Consider the following 18,598-nt stretch of genomic DNA (forward strand, 5'->3'; position numbering starts at 1 on the left):
AGTGATAGTGCGTTACAACTTGTTCCATCTAAGTACTGATATACAGAAAGATGCGTGTTGCTACAAGGAAACATTATGAAATAGAGCAAAAGCATTGAACTGCTTACATAGCATAAGCTAAATTCAGATAACATTGCGTATCAACACAACTTCTATCATTCTTGAAAACTCGTGATTATTTGCAGCATATTTCTAAATGTCAGTATTTCAAGTCAGTGATCATATAAAACAATGCCTCTTAAGTCTAATATCCCAATGATAGCAAGATGACAATTACTGAAGAATCACTGAATAGTTTTATTAACATTGCGATAATCTTAAACTCAACAAATACATGGTGTCGGCATTCAGGGACGAGCAGAGTGATCAGTGCTCACAAGTCCCCATTTTAAGACAGAAAACAAACAAACTCAAAAATAATCTCTCTAAATGAAATATTTTCCTGAGATGCAAAAGAAAAGAAAAAGAGATATAATAAAATCAAATCTTGACACGTGATTGTGTCACATGTTTTGTCATCTTTGTGATGATATGGAGATTAAGCTGATTGGTTTTTAGTGTCAATAGTGCAGAGGGACAAAGAAGTGTGCTGAAGCCAAACTGCACAGCAAAGACAGGGTCAGAGGAGGAGCGATAGCGCTGGACCGAAACATGCCATGCTATCATCACTTCTGTGGAGACCAAGACCATCAAAACCATTATTTAAAACAAGATTTCAACCAGTACAGTAAAGTATTTCAGACAGATTATGACTCAAAGTGGCCATTCCTTTCTTATACATCCCTTTTAGGTGAGGGATCCAAAGTGGTTATTTGACTTGATATGGGCCTCCAATTTCCTGAAACTGGGGACAATTGCTTGCGCTAACTTAGACGAGAATTCACGTGTGTGTCTGCCCCAACTGACTGCAATACTTTGTGACCAGAGAGGCTCTTCTGGGGCAGTGCAGTGTGTTGAAAAGGAGGCTGTAGCAGGATGAATACATAATGCAGTATCAGTAGGTGGAGTTTGGACAAGCTTCAATAATAACCAATCACATCAGCTCGTCTCATCCCTCATTAAAAGAAGCAGACAGGCAGGAGGAGGGCAGAATAACAAATTGGAGGTGCAACGCACAATAAAACAGCTCCCGAAATATGCAGCCAAGGATGTTCTGATGTCCCTTTTCAATGTAAAATGTAAGTTTCAGGATACACTGAAACCCTCTGATATAATGTTATTTAATTATAACTGCACTTAGTCCCCATCGACAGTAACTTGTAGCTTAATATCTTGCTAGCATTACTGTTAACAGTTGCCCTACGCAGGTGGAACACACATATGACTACAATTCAGCCTACATGAGAGATATTTTCATGATTGTGTACAGGTCTTTTTTTGTGCAATCACTGCCGTGAAAATTGTTCACGAAATTGTGTGCAATTTCATGCCGAAATGACTGCCAGTATTGCATTTCCTGATCTGCATTAACAAGTAATCTCAGCTGCACCACTCCCACCTTCAGACAAACAAAGTGGCTTCGTTTGGAGCTGGGAAATTTAACCTAACAGAAGCCAGTCTCTATAATGGATGAGTGCCTGAAGAAAATTGCACCGCGAGTATGTTAGCGCTATAACTGTCTTGCCGCCAGGAGGAAATTAGAGGCCCATAATATGCCGGATATTAACCAAACCCATATACAGTATGTTGGAAAGCAAGGAGGCAAAAAGTTTAAAGCTTAGTTTTAACCGACAACAAAAAAATGTATTGGACTAATAACCAACCAAAAGATGTAACACAGCTACAGTTGATCTATCATAGTAAAATAGTGCATGATGGTATGTGCCAGGCTGCTAGAATAACAAATTAAAAAAAGATTCAGGTTCTGTCTAACTATCATGAAAAGTAATTTGAAACTAATCAGCTCATTACTTTCACGTCAAAACAAATATTTACATGTGGTTTTCAGAAAGGAAAAAACAGACACATTTCACCATTTACTAAGAAATATCCATCAAATTAGTCAGAGTGCATAATTCAGTAAATGGCACCTGTTTCAGTTCTAAACACCAACTCGTCACGTCAGACCCGGTTATTTGTGAGTGTTCATTTAATATAAAACAGCCTGTTCCTCTGACTTCAGAATCAACAAATCCATTCAAACACTCTCTTATTTCTAAGATGGATGAAACAACAGAACATTTGATTGACACCGTCATTGATTTAAGACACAATGAAAAGAACAAGAGATAAAAAAAGTAAAAAAAATACATAACACTATTGTGATAAATGTACCTATACACACACATGTGATACAGAAGGTTTTTAAGAACGCTTTAGTGCTGAAGGATAATGTGGTGAGGCTGAAGTCAAACCTGTAAATAGTTAAATATTGATTCAAGTGCACTGAAATGATTCAATATGGCAACTGTGGCTAAGCTTTTGCATTTTTAAAACAAATCATTAAAATGTTTAAAATGTAATATGCAACCTAAATTCTACATCAGTGGTGACATGTTTAATGATTCCCAACTTGTGATTCACTCCAGCAGCTCGAGTCCTACACATAGAGAAAGACCTTACTTGCTGACCTTATTTGCATAATGTTGTAAATTGGCCATCGAATTGGAGACAGCTGGGCCCAGTATTTTATTGCCCTTGGTAATAATTTGCTCCCTTTTAGTAGATTAGTGCCTTGCCTTTAAGTTTTAGTTCCAGAGGCCACAGTGTTTATCCGTCTTTCATGGGAAACTAAATCAGCCAAATTTGTTCAATCTGATGAAAGACGACTGGCAGGGATATATGAAAAGAAACAGAAGTTGTCTCCAAGGATATGTTTCGTTTGTGTGGGAAATTTTCAGCCTCCAGCTTGAAGGTAACGTTTCTTTGAAAGCGTTTCAACTCTGATTTTAACTTTAGGGATTTGGGGACGGCAGTTGGGCCATTTCTTCATTTCTGTTCAGCTTTGACATTTTTGCTAACCACATTTTTTACAACATCAAATCCTTTTCGATTTTTAGCACCACAATCACAAGAAGCCACGACTCTCCAAAATGAAGTTACAAACATACTTTCATTGCGGTTCTCTCTCAAATAACTTCCGTTTAAATAAATTAAATATGATAAAAGAACCAAACAAAAACATGCTAATGTGTATAACCAAAGTTTAGTTTTCACACATTATATACATGCCTTGTGCCAAAACAAAATACATTTGTTTAAAATTGTTCCAATAAGTATTATGCACTGATAAAAATGAAAAGAAAAGTAAATAGATAGGGTGGCTAATATACAAATTTGAAGGAATCCAGAATTTAACAGCAATTTTCACAATCAACCACATTTTAGCGTACACAATACACAGCAGGGAGCTTAGAACCATTTAAAACAAAAATATTAAAAACATTTCCTTTTTTTATAAAAACATGATTTACCGTACAGTTTCAAAAAAATGCACTGATTTATTTTTCTCCAGAATTGAATCAAAGACAGCCTCAGCATCTCTCCACTGCCCATTTGAACAGAAGAAACATTCCCAAGGCAATCCAGTTGTTGGCAAGGGAACACAGTTTCTCATTCAGACATTTTTGTGCTTCTCTATTTATCTTCAGTTTTTAGTTTTTGGAAAGGAGCCCCCTGCAGATCTATGACCCAGCACTCACACACTATTTCCTTTTTCCCCCCTCTTTTTTTGCTTGAAGACCCCATGAAATGGAAATCGAAGCGCAGGTCATGGAGAGTGACTCCAACAAAATGGAAAGCAGAAGAGCAGTTATGCAGTATAATGGGGAGAGTTTCTGCCATGTTGGTGATATATACAGTTTAACTAAATAGTTCAATTGAGATAAAAATACCAAAAATGTGGTTTAAGTCAAATTGAGGTTATCACTATTTGTATAAAATAATATTGAAGCTTATTTTTGAGCCAACACAGGAATGTGTGTAGACAAATCAAATCAAATCAAATCAAGTTTTATTTATATAGCACATTTTTAAACTATTTTTGGTCGAGCAAAAGTGCTGTATATATAATAAAAATACCCTACAGTACAGACAACCTTGTTGAAAGCTGTCTTTACCTCAAGCTTAAAAGAGGTGACCATGATAAATACATTATTAACAGGGGGGAGGAAAAGTGATTTAACACTACAAATGCATTTCCTCCTAACTTATTTGATTAACTTCTCATGGTTCATCTTACATTTCACGGGGTCCTTAAGTATTCAAATGAATAAATGGTGACATAAACACAAACCAAATAATTCAAAGTGAAAAGCTAAACTAATTTCAGTACAATTTATACAGCTTTTAGAGAGAGAGGAGATGTATTCCTTCTGTACACCTGAACCCTTTATATGAATCACAAACTACTGTAAGCTGTCAAGAGGACCTTGAAGGTGTTGGTGTGTCGCTAAACTGCAGCCTGGACAGTGCAGGAATATACAGAGAAAAGTACAGCAGATTTAGCAAATGGTTTTATACACTTGATTGAGTTTATTTAATGGAATGCTTCATGTAGCATGTGTTTATTCTCTGCTCTAAACAATACAACACTACCCTTATAACCCCTACCCTCATAATGAAAATCATATGATACACTTATCTGACAAAGCTTGCTACAGTGTTACACAAAACCTTCTTCTTATCTTACAAGGGTCAACTGTTTAATTACAAGTCTATTTAGAGGGGGATGGGGTCGGGGGACGTGGATCTAAAAGTACCATATTCAGTGTGATAGACATGTATAAGGCGTAAACAGCAAAGATCTTCAGTAAAATAAAAAAAGACACAATGCATAATCAAAGAAGCTGTGAGCTAAGCAATGAAATGACGGTCCAGTTAACCCATCTACAAAGCATTTACATTGCTACTGACAGACGATACATGAAGGCATTGACAGAAGTTCAATGGCGTCTGTATTTTTAGGCACCGTGTTGATGTGAGATATGATCATGTGTTTGTGGACGTGTGTGTGAACAAAGGGGATATAGTGTGTGTTTGTGTGTCTGCTTGGAGGGGAAACAGCAGAGAAGATGAAAAAGGGCTCATGTAAGAAAGCAGTCATGGTAGATATACAGACTTCCAGGCATTCATGTCAAAGGTGAGGAACAATATGAGAACGGGATCATTTGGGCAGCGACTGCAAGCTGCCTGTGAAAACCGGCTGCCAAAGAAAAGAAGAAAGCAATAAAGAAATAAAGGACACGATGTAAATGATAGACAAAAGGCAATAATAGGAAAACACTTGGGGAACTTCTCTTGTCTGTGGACTGCCTGCGGGTTTCTTGTTGATACGGCGGGGGCAGTTGTCAGAGGTGGAGAAGAAGAGAGAGAAAAAGAGATACAGAGATTGAAAGAGGGCTCCCTCTGCAGTCTAAATGAAGTATTCTTTCTTTTCTTCTGCGTGAGCATGGTTGCCCTCAGCGTTGATGATGGCTGTGTCGGCGTCGGGCGCATCGTCCGCTCCTTTGGCCTCGTTCGTCAAGTAAGTTCCTGAGAAAACGAAAGACAAACCTACGTCAAGGAAAAACAAATACTGAGCAGCCCGGCATGGTGTCTGCTGCCCGGGGCGAAAAAACACATATGAAGATAACATCAATAATATCAGCAAACGGCTAAATAATTCATCCAATACATATGAGAGGCTAGGGTAGGACATGCAAATACAGCTGAGCATTAGAGAGTACAACCTTGCTTTCTTTATTATTTTTTAATGATGGAAGTCAAGGCTCAAAGTCGGACATCTAAATTATATAAAGCACGACTCAACTTAGTAGCATCAGCGTTGGAAACTGACCATTACTTTTTCACCCAGCATTCTTTGCTGTTGCCACTTCCTTTCCGGCAGAGTTACTACATGTATTACCCAGACATTAAATATATTGTTTTATTCAATTGTAATTAAAGATGTGAGTTGTTTTATACATGTTTGTACAGTTTTTATGAAAATGGAAAACTATTTTATGCAATTAAGATTTGAGGTTTTTAACCTACAGAATAATATGAGTAGTATAAAAACAGATGGGACATTTGGAGCCTTAGTACAGTCAAATATTTACAATTTATTTTTTGGAGTTATAAGAAGCACGATTTGCCATAATTTCGAAAGAGATAATGATATCCTATGAAATTGTAAGTCTTACTGAATCCAACACTAGGTGTTAAATGTGTTACGGTCAGAGTTATGACTGAGTGCACATTTTGACAACAATCACGAGCCAGGGTTAACAGTTATACATTTGTATAGTCCTATTACTCTCCCAAATATAACATGACTGTTTCATGTTTAATGGATGATAAACCAGTGAGTTCTTTGTATGCACAAAGGACACCACACTATGTGCGCATCCAAAACATGTCCTTTAATGCATCCTGTGTGTGTAGGACTTAAGCCTCCATTCTTTTCCCTCCATTGGTATGTTGCTTGGGATTTGGGGAGGGACTCTGATGTCTAATGGGACACGTAGGACATGCTTCTGTTGCTCCATGAGCCTTGAGAGGTCTGGTCCACTGTGGTGTTACCTTTATGCCTGGCCAGGTATCTTCCCAGAACAATGATTAGACACAAGGTGACGAAGACGACCACAGCCACCACTCCTCCGATCAAGGCATGGTCCGTGCCGTGCTGCCCAATGGCGTTAGGATCTGAGGAGGGACAGAGAGAGAAACAAAGAGAGCAGATGAGTCAGGGCAGGGGGAAAGCAAAATACAGACAATTCAAAACAGACAGAGGAGGAAAAATATGATTATTTCCAGCTCGTTCCGGCTCTAATGAGCTGCTGTCATTCCTCTCTCCTTTCACATCATGCAGTCATAGCAGAGCTTGTGAGGATAATAACACGGAGAGAGAGAGGAGGAGGGACGGACACCACATTGACACAAAGAGCGACTATAGGCAGACACACATTCGCCCTGCAAAATGAAGGGAAAAAGAGAATAAAAGAGGTGAATAATTCAGGATCACCCACACTGTGCTGCAGGAGTCCCCACATGCAAACCAGGGCGGCGGTGGAAGAGTAGTACACAGTAAATAAATCATCACACGGAAATAAAAAGGAAAGATCAATCTTTCTCTGTGTCCCATCGAGGAAGGGTTGTTGTTTGGAAATGAATTGGGTGTTAGTCAGTCGCCACAGGTCCCCAGCTGTTGGAAAAGCAGTGGAATTATAGCTGAGTCATGAAAGAGTGAAGACGAGCCTGTTCACGCCTCATGCAAAAAAAAACATCAAAGGTTTCCTCTTGATTTAAAAAGAAAAATGCTTATTTCCTTCTTTCTAACCTCAACTCCCTTTTCCACAAAGTCTGGCTAGCAGGTTATTTGAGTTAAGAGTGTGAGGACGTGACACTGACGCTGTCCACTGTAGGCGAACGGAAAAAGGTTGACAGTGACAGCGGTGGGGGAGATGGGTAATGGAATAGCCTGTATTATTCATATCAGTCCATGACACCTGAGAAATTAGCACTCATCTCATTATCCTCCTCCGAGTGCCAGGGCATGCCGAAAACCCACCCTGTCACCCTGTGTGTGTATGTGGGTTCATGATAGCTGAAATATGGCAATGTCAGGGCACGGTAAGCAGTAATAGAAGGGTGGGTTAATACACACAGCACACGTCCTACACTGAGACGCTTTCTCTTCAGTATTCGCCTTTTCTTTCTGTGTCCGCCCATGTGGCCAAATTGAACAGCTGGCCTGCTCTCGCTCCATAACTCTCCATGGTCTGAGTGACCAGGCCGTCATACTTCACTGGCTCCCAGTGGACAAACACACACTCTTAGCGACACACGCGCTCGTACACAGCGGTGTGCGCGGCGTGGTTTCACTGTGCTGCAGTTCTGCTTGGTCAGTGGAGCAGAGCGTAGAGGAATGTTCCCCTGGCACGGCCCAGCAGGGCGAGGACTCGGGCATTTGGTTGTGTCTCCTCACCCCATCTGTCAGGACAGTGAGTGTTTCTTAACCGTCACACACACTCTCTGTCCTCCTGCTGCGCTTCAATACGGCCGTTACAACGCGGTGCGGGCACAAACAAGCCATGACAGTTATATGTCTGCCTATAGAGAACTACAAGCAGTATGCGGGGGGTCATGTCCAAGAGAAATTCTGAAATGCTGCTACTACTCACTGCTTTAAAGGTCTTCTTTCACGCAAAATGCACTTTTTGATGTATTTTATACATAAATATGTGTCCTCGGTGTGTCAGGGAATTCACAAAGTGTCAGAAAATACAACCCTCTCTCTTTCCCTCCGTACCCAAATCTCTTGGGGGTACAGAATCAGCGTTTCTCTAACAGGGCTGAAATAGAGGGATATGAGGGATGTCTAAAATGCATGATCTGTTTGGTATTGTGAGCAAAACACATCATAGATATGTTTTTTTTATATATTTTATATATCTGAGACCCATAATATATGCCTAAAAATAGCAAGATAGGAGTTCTTTAAAGGAATTCTCGGCCAAAAATTAGTCTATGGAAAATATTGTAAGGATGCTGTGAAATAATAGCAACCGCAGTAAGATTGTATACATTTACAGTTTCTTCACAAATAACAATATTTTTCTAGTGCCTCCTTAAAGCTCAGAAAATAATCATGTTTAGTGATTTACTGGGAAAGTGACAATTGTTTGCCACACACTGAGCATATGGATCAATGGCTGGGAAGCAGATTATGCTGCAGTATCGTCTGAAGGGTTTCAATAGATGTTTTTAAGCTTGGTTCTTCCTCCCATGAATGCATCACTATCTTGTAGTTACTTTAAACCCAGGGTGACTACAGCACTTGTCTGCGAAATAAACAAGCTACACAATTTAAAGTGGAACTGTAATGATTTTTAAGTTTGTTTACAGGTCTTGGGGAATACTATGTGTGAACAAAGGAAGACGAATGCAAGGAAGGGAAAAATAAATGATGGTTACTCTGGATGTGCTGTATCAGTTTTGAACTTATATTGAAAAATTGTCCATATAAAGTCCGACAATGTTACAGATGGCAAATGTATTCATTGGTCTTTGACAGGGGGACCATGAAGCTGAGGGGGTCTTAAGGGTTACAAAAGGGTGCCAAAAAACTATTGCTTGAAAATAATTAGAATTTAGTTTTTTTAAATATGACAACAAATTCATTACAGTAACATGAATCCGACATATTAGCAGTAAAAATAAATTGGCCTATTTGTAGAAATGTTTTTACACAACATTAGTCATCGACAAATTGTTGCCCACTAATCCTCATGCTATAATGTGATCAAGCTAACATGCTAAATCGTTTCCATAATGGTGAACTAGTCATGCTATGGCAACACATCATTTGAATAGCTTAGTTTTGCAGTATTAGTATTTTATATTTCATAAAAGGGTTTGTTTATACATGGCACTTCAAGCATTAATATGCAACTCAATTGTATTTATATGTAGAGGGGGACCTGCTCTTTCAACTAAGGGTTTCTTGGCCTGAAAAACATTTAAGACCCCTGGATTAAAGGATCTTTCAAGCCAACTTGGGGTGCATATTTGACAAAGAAGGGATAGATTTGTCGTGGTCTATTCCATTAACTTGATACTTATGAGGCAACAGAAGCAGGTGGCCTGAATTCATCACAACTTTTAAGGTATAAATACTTCTAATGCTGTCAAAAAAAGAGTTCCTTTATTCTGTTCTAGCCCTCTGCTACTCATGGAAGGAGAAAAGTACAGCATGATGTACGAAGACACACTGAGAGAGGATATGAAAAAAGTCAAGATTGATGAAGGCTGCATTTTCAGTTGGAGCAAGGGGAAGAGGACACGGAGAAGAGAGATTTAGAGCGGAGGGTTATACATTGAACACATTATGTTTTAATAAGTGCACATGCATTCTTTTCTTACGATTAAATATGAGAGGGTGGCAGAGCAAACTCCTGTTTAATATTTACAACCCTCCTTGTCGCTTGGCCCTGCGAGTTGGGCTTGTTTAATATATATTATATAAAATATTAATATATTAAAGGGGTTCACGGCTTCTCTGAGTCACTGCTTGGTCGAACTTTACCAAAAGTGTTGCTCCTAAACTCTGTGACTAACTCCTCCTCTGATCTGTTTCACTGAAACTGGCAATATATGGTACTGTGAGAGAACATGTGATAGTGAAACTGTGTGGGTTGTCAATAGGATGTGTGAAGGCAGCAAATGGGAAACATGGAGTCACATTATCATGGCATACTGCACTTCAAAATGAAAGCATGTAGGAAGGCTGCAGTACATTTTAGGACAAACTCCCAGAAAAGTTTTTTGTCTGTGAACAAAATGTGACAAAACTAAACAATGGTAAGTCTGAGATTGGATCCAGAAAGGTTGGATAGAGATTTGGAAATGAAGTGCAAAGGAACATTATTTGTTCAACTGAAAGCTCAAATACTCCATCAAGGGCTCAGCTGGAGAGAAATGATGAGTCTACAAGAAAAAACCTCCCGACCTCCTCCTTCAATCAGGTCATCACTCCTGTTTTATAACAGCCGGATATGACCTTGCTTTCAACAAAATTATAAATTAAGTGGTGAATTTCTTTACCCTGCATAAATTATATGAAAGGAACCTCTATTAAATATCCAAGAATGTAAGCTGAGCAGTCTGAGTACTAATGGGTTTAGTTTGGTAGATTTAATTAGTTGTAGATGATACCAAAAAATATCACGAACACATTTTGTCAGATTATCTCAAGCTCTTGTAAGCATACATGAGTAAAGTTGTCTAAATGTGTCCTTTTTTCACAAGCTTTTTCATTGCAAACAGACATGAAACATTTCTCAGTACGGTTGCTTTTATGTTTTAGGTTCAGCAAAGTATACACTACTAACACTGTAAACTGGTGTGGGCAATATATATTCACTATCCTTATATACACTTGCTTAAATAGGTCTCCTGCTGCTCTTAAAATTCAACAGAAAACAACGACGCTCCAGCTTTTTATGTGAGCAGCCAATAGTGCACCACTTAGCCAAAGAAGGCTTGTTAGAAGGGCAACTCACTGCATGCCTGCGTGTCCTTCTATCATTCTTCAAAGACCATATTCTCTGTGTATGTCTACAGAACTTCACAGGAGATGTTTGCCCTTCTGTAAAGTATTGTTCCAGCCTCTCTAGGGCCTGACACTGTACCATCCTCTGAGCTGCCTTTCATCTAAAGTCATCTTTTAAATTAACAATCTCAACTCATCAGAGTCCTTGATCATATTAGCATGCAATTCAAATGGTCTTTGCATACTGTAGCTTAACATACATCCCATTCTCTCATTCTTTTAAATGTGTTAATATTACAATTCTTTGTCCTCTATCTTTTTACTTTTGAATTACACCTTTTCATCTCTATCTTAGCTATACTATATATAGCTCTGTGAAGCAATGGTTTCAGTTGCTCGGATCAATAAAGCAAGCTAGCTTAAGCACGGGCTTATAGAGCTGCAGTGTCCTTGTGTCTATGGGTCAGAGAATCTTTAACTGTGTGAGCAAGTCGTTTTTTCTCATATCGTGCTTTGCAGTTAATATGACATTTCCCCTACGAGATAATGACTACTGCTTAAGATGTGCCAAACTACAACAAGAACAAATAAATAAAACCTTAACTTAAATGGCTTCACACTGCACATTACATAATTAAATGTGAAACTTAAAGAGGCACATATGACTGTTCAAAAGTGCCTGCAGACTTCACTTGTTCGATGAGTCAATTACCCCCAACTTTTTTGGCTTCGACTGGAAATTCCCCAATCTGCATCTAATGCTGCCGCTACTGCCAAGATGAAAGAGTCCCTGGAGGCTGGAGCAAAGGGCCAAACGACACATGCGCATACACTTTGAAATGCATGCACACATAGAGTTACGGTAGAAAAAGTAAAAAGAGGAGACTTTTTGTAGACACGTGTGTGTGTTTGTGTTTTATGCACATTATTGCCTGCTGGGTCAAAGTGGAATAATTAGATCCTGAAAACCAATTACTTCTGCTAATCATTCAATAAAGCCCACACGTGGACTTGTGCACTATCCTGAATATTCAACAACTCCCTTCTCTCTTCTCAGATTAAAAAGAAATTGTGGTCAACAGGGTAACAGCATGAAGTTATAAGCAATGCAAGATAATTAATCATAGGAATTCATTAAGTTGCAAGCAAGAATCTATCTATCAAAGCAGCTCCATGTTCGGCCTAATCCCGTAACAGCAATAAAATATAACAAAGGAACAGGCAGCGAGATGACATCAATGTTACACCTGTGGTAACTCAATCATGAGTATATTGCTGCTGCCTTTCAGAACAAATAAACCGCATTATGGTGCTGGTTAGTTTGGAAGAATTGCATTGTGTAAGCTAACAGTAGCACTAGCCGACACAAAAATGAGTGATCTTGAAGGAAACAAGTTGCAACCACAAACCTAACAATTCCCTGAGGGGGGGGGGGGGGGGGAAGCAGAGAAAAATGAATAAAAGACACATGAAATTTAGACTACCTCCACTGTGTGAGGGCCCATTTAAGACTGCTGAAAGAGTCCCCTGCCATTGAAATGCAATGAATAGAAGAGCTATTACATGTAATTCATAACACTAGCCCCAGGATCTAATGATTGCTCTTTATCCAGTTCAACACTCTGTTCCCAATTGTTGCTATAATTCTTCCCTAAAGCGAGTTAACGTGACAGGCCATCAATAATAATTGCCTTGCAATAAGTGGAAAGACCTTTGCATTATGTTTTAATTTCTTCCGTGCTCATCAGCTTTATGGTGGAAAGGATGTGGAAGCGAATGAGGAAAATGGTGAGAAGAGGCCCTGTCCTCTTCAATACTTCAATATTTCACCCCCTCAGGGACGCTGTAACCTGAACCTAGCCTAACATATCAACTAACCAATTGCCCTGGACACTTGCCCTCAAAAATATATGTCTTTTGATCATCATATGGTCTAACCTGTTCCCTCCATTTAACGCAAGATCAATAGCAATGGAATAAAGGCGTTACAAATCGCTCCAAGGAAGGAAAATTGTCCCCACCCTAATTTAATTTTCACAAGGTTTGTCCTCGGTCACAAGCAGAATGAATAGGTGAGTGTGGGGTTAAAGCCATACAACATTATCTTTGGAGCGCAACCTGCCCTTTTAATACCTCACAATCTATAAATCTATATTTAACTGCAAGTTTTCTTATGAACTCCATATTTTTTCTTTCATTCTTAAGATGTGAAGGTAGATTTGAAAGCGAACAGTGAGTATTAGGATTTGTACTGTTATCATGGCAGCTCTGGTTTTATACTGTGTTCTTCCATATGTTCTGTTGCTTGTGTTTTGCCGCATCTGCTCTTCGCTTATAAACCAAAAGACAGTTGGAACAAATTAAAAACCTTTTCCATCTTTTGATATAAATGCATCAACTCAACGTATTTTTAAAAGACATACATAGGTTCGTCCAATATTGATTCTTACACAAGTTGACTGAGACAACTGAAGAGCTTCAAGCTATATTTTACTTGGTTGATCGATATGCAAATATAAAACATCACATTAAACAAAGGGCATGTGCTCTCCTTCCTCTGCTCTTAACACTCACATATCTCTAAATATCTTTAGAGGTGAGACAAACACGATTTGCATGGATTTGTGTACATCAGAAGCTGGATTTTCAGACCATTAGAAGAAAATCATCAGGGGAAGTCATTACTGTGGCCTCAAATAGGAAGCTCATGTAAGACTAGTGGGTCGATGTTTGAGCTGTCTTACCATAGATCAGCAGGCTCAAGTCCCAGGAGGCCAAACAGGATAAGAGGGTTTCTGTTTTAATGTCTTACTATTCATATGCAGCTTTTCAGCCGGTGCTCACTTGAAAAGGGAGAAATCTTAGACTAATCCCAACTTTTGAACCCTGACCAATCCCTAGCCGCTGCTCTTGAATTCTCCTCTAGTGTGAAGCCAGTGCTATCAACTTCAAGAGAGGAAACACCCTTTGTGTTTAGCTTCAGAGTACCAACCCTTAAAATCGCGATGGTTATGTATTACCATGGTAACATCCAATGTTGCGCATTAACAGAACTCAAATGGCAACCAGCCCCCTCGTATCACTTTATTCAAATGTTGATATATCTTCCATGTCATGGTCTACATTTTGATTTAGAGTCTTAAGGTTGTTGGTGCATTTTTTTATTTCTATCATGTTTTCTTCTCAGGAAACAACTAATGGACAAAACAAAAGAGAACTTTCACTCTGCAAGAGGAAGATGGGTATTATTTTTAGTTTTTTGTGTCCTCTCCACTGGCAGAGTGAGACACTATAGGCATGAATAATTGCTGTCTCCTCTGCAGTGGGCTTTTTTTCTGCGGCAATATCAGGCTACCGGGGCTGGGGGTTGGCCACACGAATGCTGATTATGAGAAGTGAATAGTAAATATTTTAAACACCAAAGAAACCCTTGTGCATGATTCAACCTTTCAGCTCCACAAGGTCAAAGCTAATTTGCAAGCCATGAAAAAGCATTTGGCAAATTTTCGAGAACTCAGTGATGGACGGGGGAGAGAGCGTGCATGTGAGTGTGTTCGTGGAAAGGGGGGCGGGATGACATTGCATAGACCTCTGATACTTAGTGAAAGAGTTATTATAGCCATTAAGGCTGGCTGGGCCATTGAAGCAATGTGGGTGTTGGGCATACCTGCCAGCACTTCATTAATAACGTGAATCACAGACTGCAGGTATGCATCATTCCATGCTGTACAGTCAGGATGAAAAACAGAGGAATATTGTGCATACCTTTACACTACAGCAAGTATTAAAGGCATGGGTTACTGTCAAATGTACATCCCCCAATAGAACCGCTGAGTCGACAGTATGACATATTTATTCACTAATATTCCTTCAAGGATGACTTAAGGCCTCCATTAAACAGCGGATTAATGTATTTGGCACTTATTCTTACTGTCACTAAGTCAGCGAAAATAAAACGTCTGTTTTTGTAAAATCATATTGAGAGAACCTCACATTTTCTATCTCGCAAAGACAGTTTTCTTAATACAGAACATTAAATTCTATTGTGAACTAATTATTATGTAGAGAGAGAAAAAAGTCATTCTCACTTATTTAAATACAGCTTGTTTCTCACCTGTGTGCTGGAAGTTATAAGGGTTATTATAAGAGTGAAATTAAGGCTATTTTTGGCACATCTGTGAAAAGCACAAGACTAACACCTATTGCATGTTGGCCTCAATCATTCATATTTTTCCTGGTATAAAAGTTCCAAAAGGGTAATTTATGAGCAACATGGTAGTTAACATGTGAATCATTCATTACAATGAATATTAATACTAGTTTGGATCAGTTTAATATAACCTCCAATTTGTTAGAATACAACATTGCCCCCGGGCCTAATGATAGTTCAGCAGCCTCACCGTGCTTTCCCATTGGCCTGTGGTTGCCATGGTAGCTAACAGGGCTTAATAAGACAAAAAGACCTCTCTCTAATATCACAGGACCTAATTTACAAATCAGGTACTAACAAACTTAACTAAAGGTCTTGGAGACTACGGTTTCTTACAAGAACAAGATATGTTTATATACAGTATATATATATTCCTTTTTTGTAAATAAAACTACGCCTTGGGCAAGATACTTTACCACAAAATGACTACCTGGCATGTATACGTAAGTGTATGTAAATTGCTTTGGATTAAAGAGCCAGCAGATAAAAATAACATGTTACATAATGACGGCGAATAAATATTCATAATGATTTTAATATCTTATATGATTTTTAACTTAGGGTTCATTTAGGATGCTAAGGGGGTTGAGAAAATCTGTCAGTTTTTTTCTTATCTCAAAAAACGGTTTCTGTTTGGAAAGCACCACGTCGTTGCTAAAAGATGCAAGACTGGTACGAAGGAGCTCATCAGTCCTATGATATGCTAATACTCTGAATACAGACGGTAGCGCTGATCCTACTGTGTATTTCAACTGCACAAGACAACTTTATTAAAAAGACAAAACGTCATGGTGCTGGTACAACTCCACAGTTGTTTGCTTTCATCCAGAGCCTGTAAAAAGACCTGGTAATAAATCAAGTAGACACATGAAAGGAGATAGTGTAGTATCCTGTGACTGGGGACGGAGTGAAGGAGTCTGATATTTAGATTCCCTGAAGATACACTAAGAGGCTAAGCTTCTCTTGTGTCTCTGCACTACACAAACAGACATCAGAGAAGAATTGAGACATGCTGATGAGGAATATCCAACAACATGTGGAAGCGTGTTATCTCAAAGGGTCTTCAGAGAGATGTGAGGGTAGAAAGGAAAAGCGAGTGAGAGAATAGCGAAACAGAAGCTTAGGTAGAAAGCAAAGCAGCGGAGGAAAAGGTAGAGGGGGAGGCGAGACTCCTGAAGGACTTTGAAGATGGTAATTTATAGAAAGCAGCAGTGAAGAGTGGAAATTATTCGGAGTGAATGTGACTGTGAAGCACCATGTAGAGAGGGAGCCGAAAAAGCAGAGGAAAAAGGTAAATTATGGAAAACGGACATATAAATGAAAAGGAATGAAGCTGCCTTACAGAACTGCAGAGAAAAGTGCAGAAAAATGTAGGACAAAGAAAAATGTAGTTTTTTTATATTAATATTAATGTATTTTAATACTCATATTCTCATATACTCATATATTAATATATTAATTTGACAGAGCACTTTGTAGACATTGGGTAGAGAGAAAGAGAGGTCAAACCAAGGACGCTCAACTACCCAACGCTCCAATTTCATTCTAAGTGTGTTCAATACTTATTTTGGGAAAGATAATATACAGTTATTAATATTTTATCAAAGAGGAAAACAAATATTTGATGTGCTTAATGTTCTAGAAATTGTCAGTTTACACATCACCTTGACATGTTTACAAAGTATGGTTATGATGCTCTATGATGAGCAAGCTCTTTGGCATGCAGCCTATCACAGCACATTCGTTTTAAATTGACATGTCACTGAAAAACTTTGATTGACATATCACTCTACTATAGCAGACATGGCGCCATGTCAGCGTTATTGTCGTAGAGTCGCAGCATGTGACAAGACAGAATCACTAGACAAACTGCTATACAACCAAACATGTTTTAACCTTTTCTTTCTCCTTTGTCAAACTGTATAACCTCTGTGTGATTAAATATGTCACTAGGTCAAAAGAGGGCTTTTAAAATAGGGTGAAAGAAACCTGTATATTTGACCATTTCCAGCTGCTATGAAGAATAAAGCCAAACAAACTCTGTTGCTTTTGGATTATAAAGATACATATTAAAAATCATGTAAAGTAACATAATCCGTTTATTCAACATGAATAAAAATTGTTCTTATACAGGTCGCCTTAGGAGATATAGATTAAAAGGCTATAGCAACTTATATTCTCCCAGAGGTTTTGGATATACATTCCATGTCTCTATCTATTGCACCTTATCCAGGTCACATTGACACCAAAATGTAATTTCCCCCAGCCATGTCTTCCAGCTCCTCCTGAAGGATCCTGAGACTCTCAAAAACCAGGTGGGATATGAAATCCCTCCAGCACCCGCCACATGGTCTCCCCCACCCCCAGCTGGCTAGAGAACCTCCATAGAGAGGCTTCCAGTAGGTAACTAGGTCAGGTGCTGAAACCAACTGGCTCCTTGAGACTCTGAGCCACTTCAATTGGACATTCAGGAACAATTCAATAAGGGGATACTTCATTGTGTGTTTAAATAAAATCATCTGGCTCCTTTTAATGCAAACGCAAACTCAGATCAATCAAAAGCAGCATAAACAACACAGACTACATTATCAGCATTGGGAACAGATGCTACTTTGATAATACTAGACTGTTTTGCTCATAATGGCCCAAGCACTTATATATTCCTGTAGTGCCATTCCGTAAGAACCCAAAGGAAACACTGTCATTACAGTATCTATGCAAGGGCAGAGAGCTGGTTCAATGGTCAACAACCACAACAAAATCTACATTGTACTTTCTTAATCTTCGTCCAGAGTCTTCTTACCAGGACACTGGCACAAACACACTTGGAGAAAACATCCAGTCTTATATCTAAAAATGGAGGATACCACTACCCTCCATCTCCATCTGTTAGGTCAGTGAAGCTGTTCCCAACCATGCAATATTGAGAAGGCATGTCAACCAAGACACAAAAACAAAATTCTGAAATTTCACCACCTCAGGGGAAATTTTATCCATCTGGCACATTATTACTTCAGGGCTTTTGACCAACTCAGTGACCTGTGCCAGAAGGAAGGGCAGGGCTTCCCCGAAGTCCTCCAAATCTGCCTCCACTGTGTTGGCAGCATTCTCAAATTCCTCAAATTGTTCCCTTTAACGCCCAGGTCAGCAGGAAGTCTCCCCTGTAGAGATCATCGCTCTGAAGACGGTCAGCGATTCTTGGGTTGCTGCCATGTCAAGCAGCAGTGACCTTCTGGCTACAACTTGGAGGGTGGATAACACAATGAACCACTATTATACAATATCCCCAACCTTGCCCAAGATGAAGCAAATATTTCTCCAGAAATAAACCATATGCTGGTAGCTGGTATCCCCCAATGTTCTACAATAGCCTGAGCGTATTCCTCTGCACAAAATTGACATCAACATACCAATAC

General features: G+C 39.1%; 1 protein-coding gene across 3 annotated transcripts in view; it reads right to left on the bottom strand.

Annotated features, from left to right (window-relative positions):
• Positions 1-277: 277 nt before the first annotated feature.
• cadm2a (cell adhesion molecule 2a) overlaps positions 278-18,598 on the bottom strand; it is a 200,989-nt gene continuing 182,668 nt past the window's right edge. For all 3 annotated transcript variants that reach the window (XM_034140127.1, XM_034140125.1, XM_034140126.1), the window contains 2 exons: positions 6,502-6,624; positions 278-5,472 (listed from right to left, as the gene is read on the bottom strand). In XM_034140127.1, coding sequence (XP_033996018.1) covers positions 5,354-5,472; positions 6,502-6,624 — 242 coding nt within the window. In that variant the 3' untranslated portion in view covers positions 278-5,353. The remainder of the gene's footprint in view (positions 5,473-6,501; positions 6,625-18,598) is intronic.

The sequence above is a fragment of the Trematomus bernacchii genome, unplaced genomic scaffold (genome assembly GCF_902827165.1).
Source record: "Trematomus bernacchii unplaced genomic scaffold, fTreBer1.1, whole genome shotgun sequence".
NCBI lineage: Eukaryota > Metazoa > Chordata > Actinopteri > Perciformes > Nototheniidae > Trematomus > Trematomus bernacchii.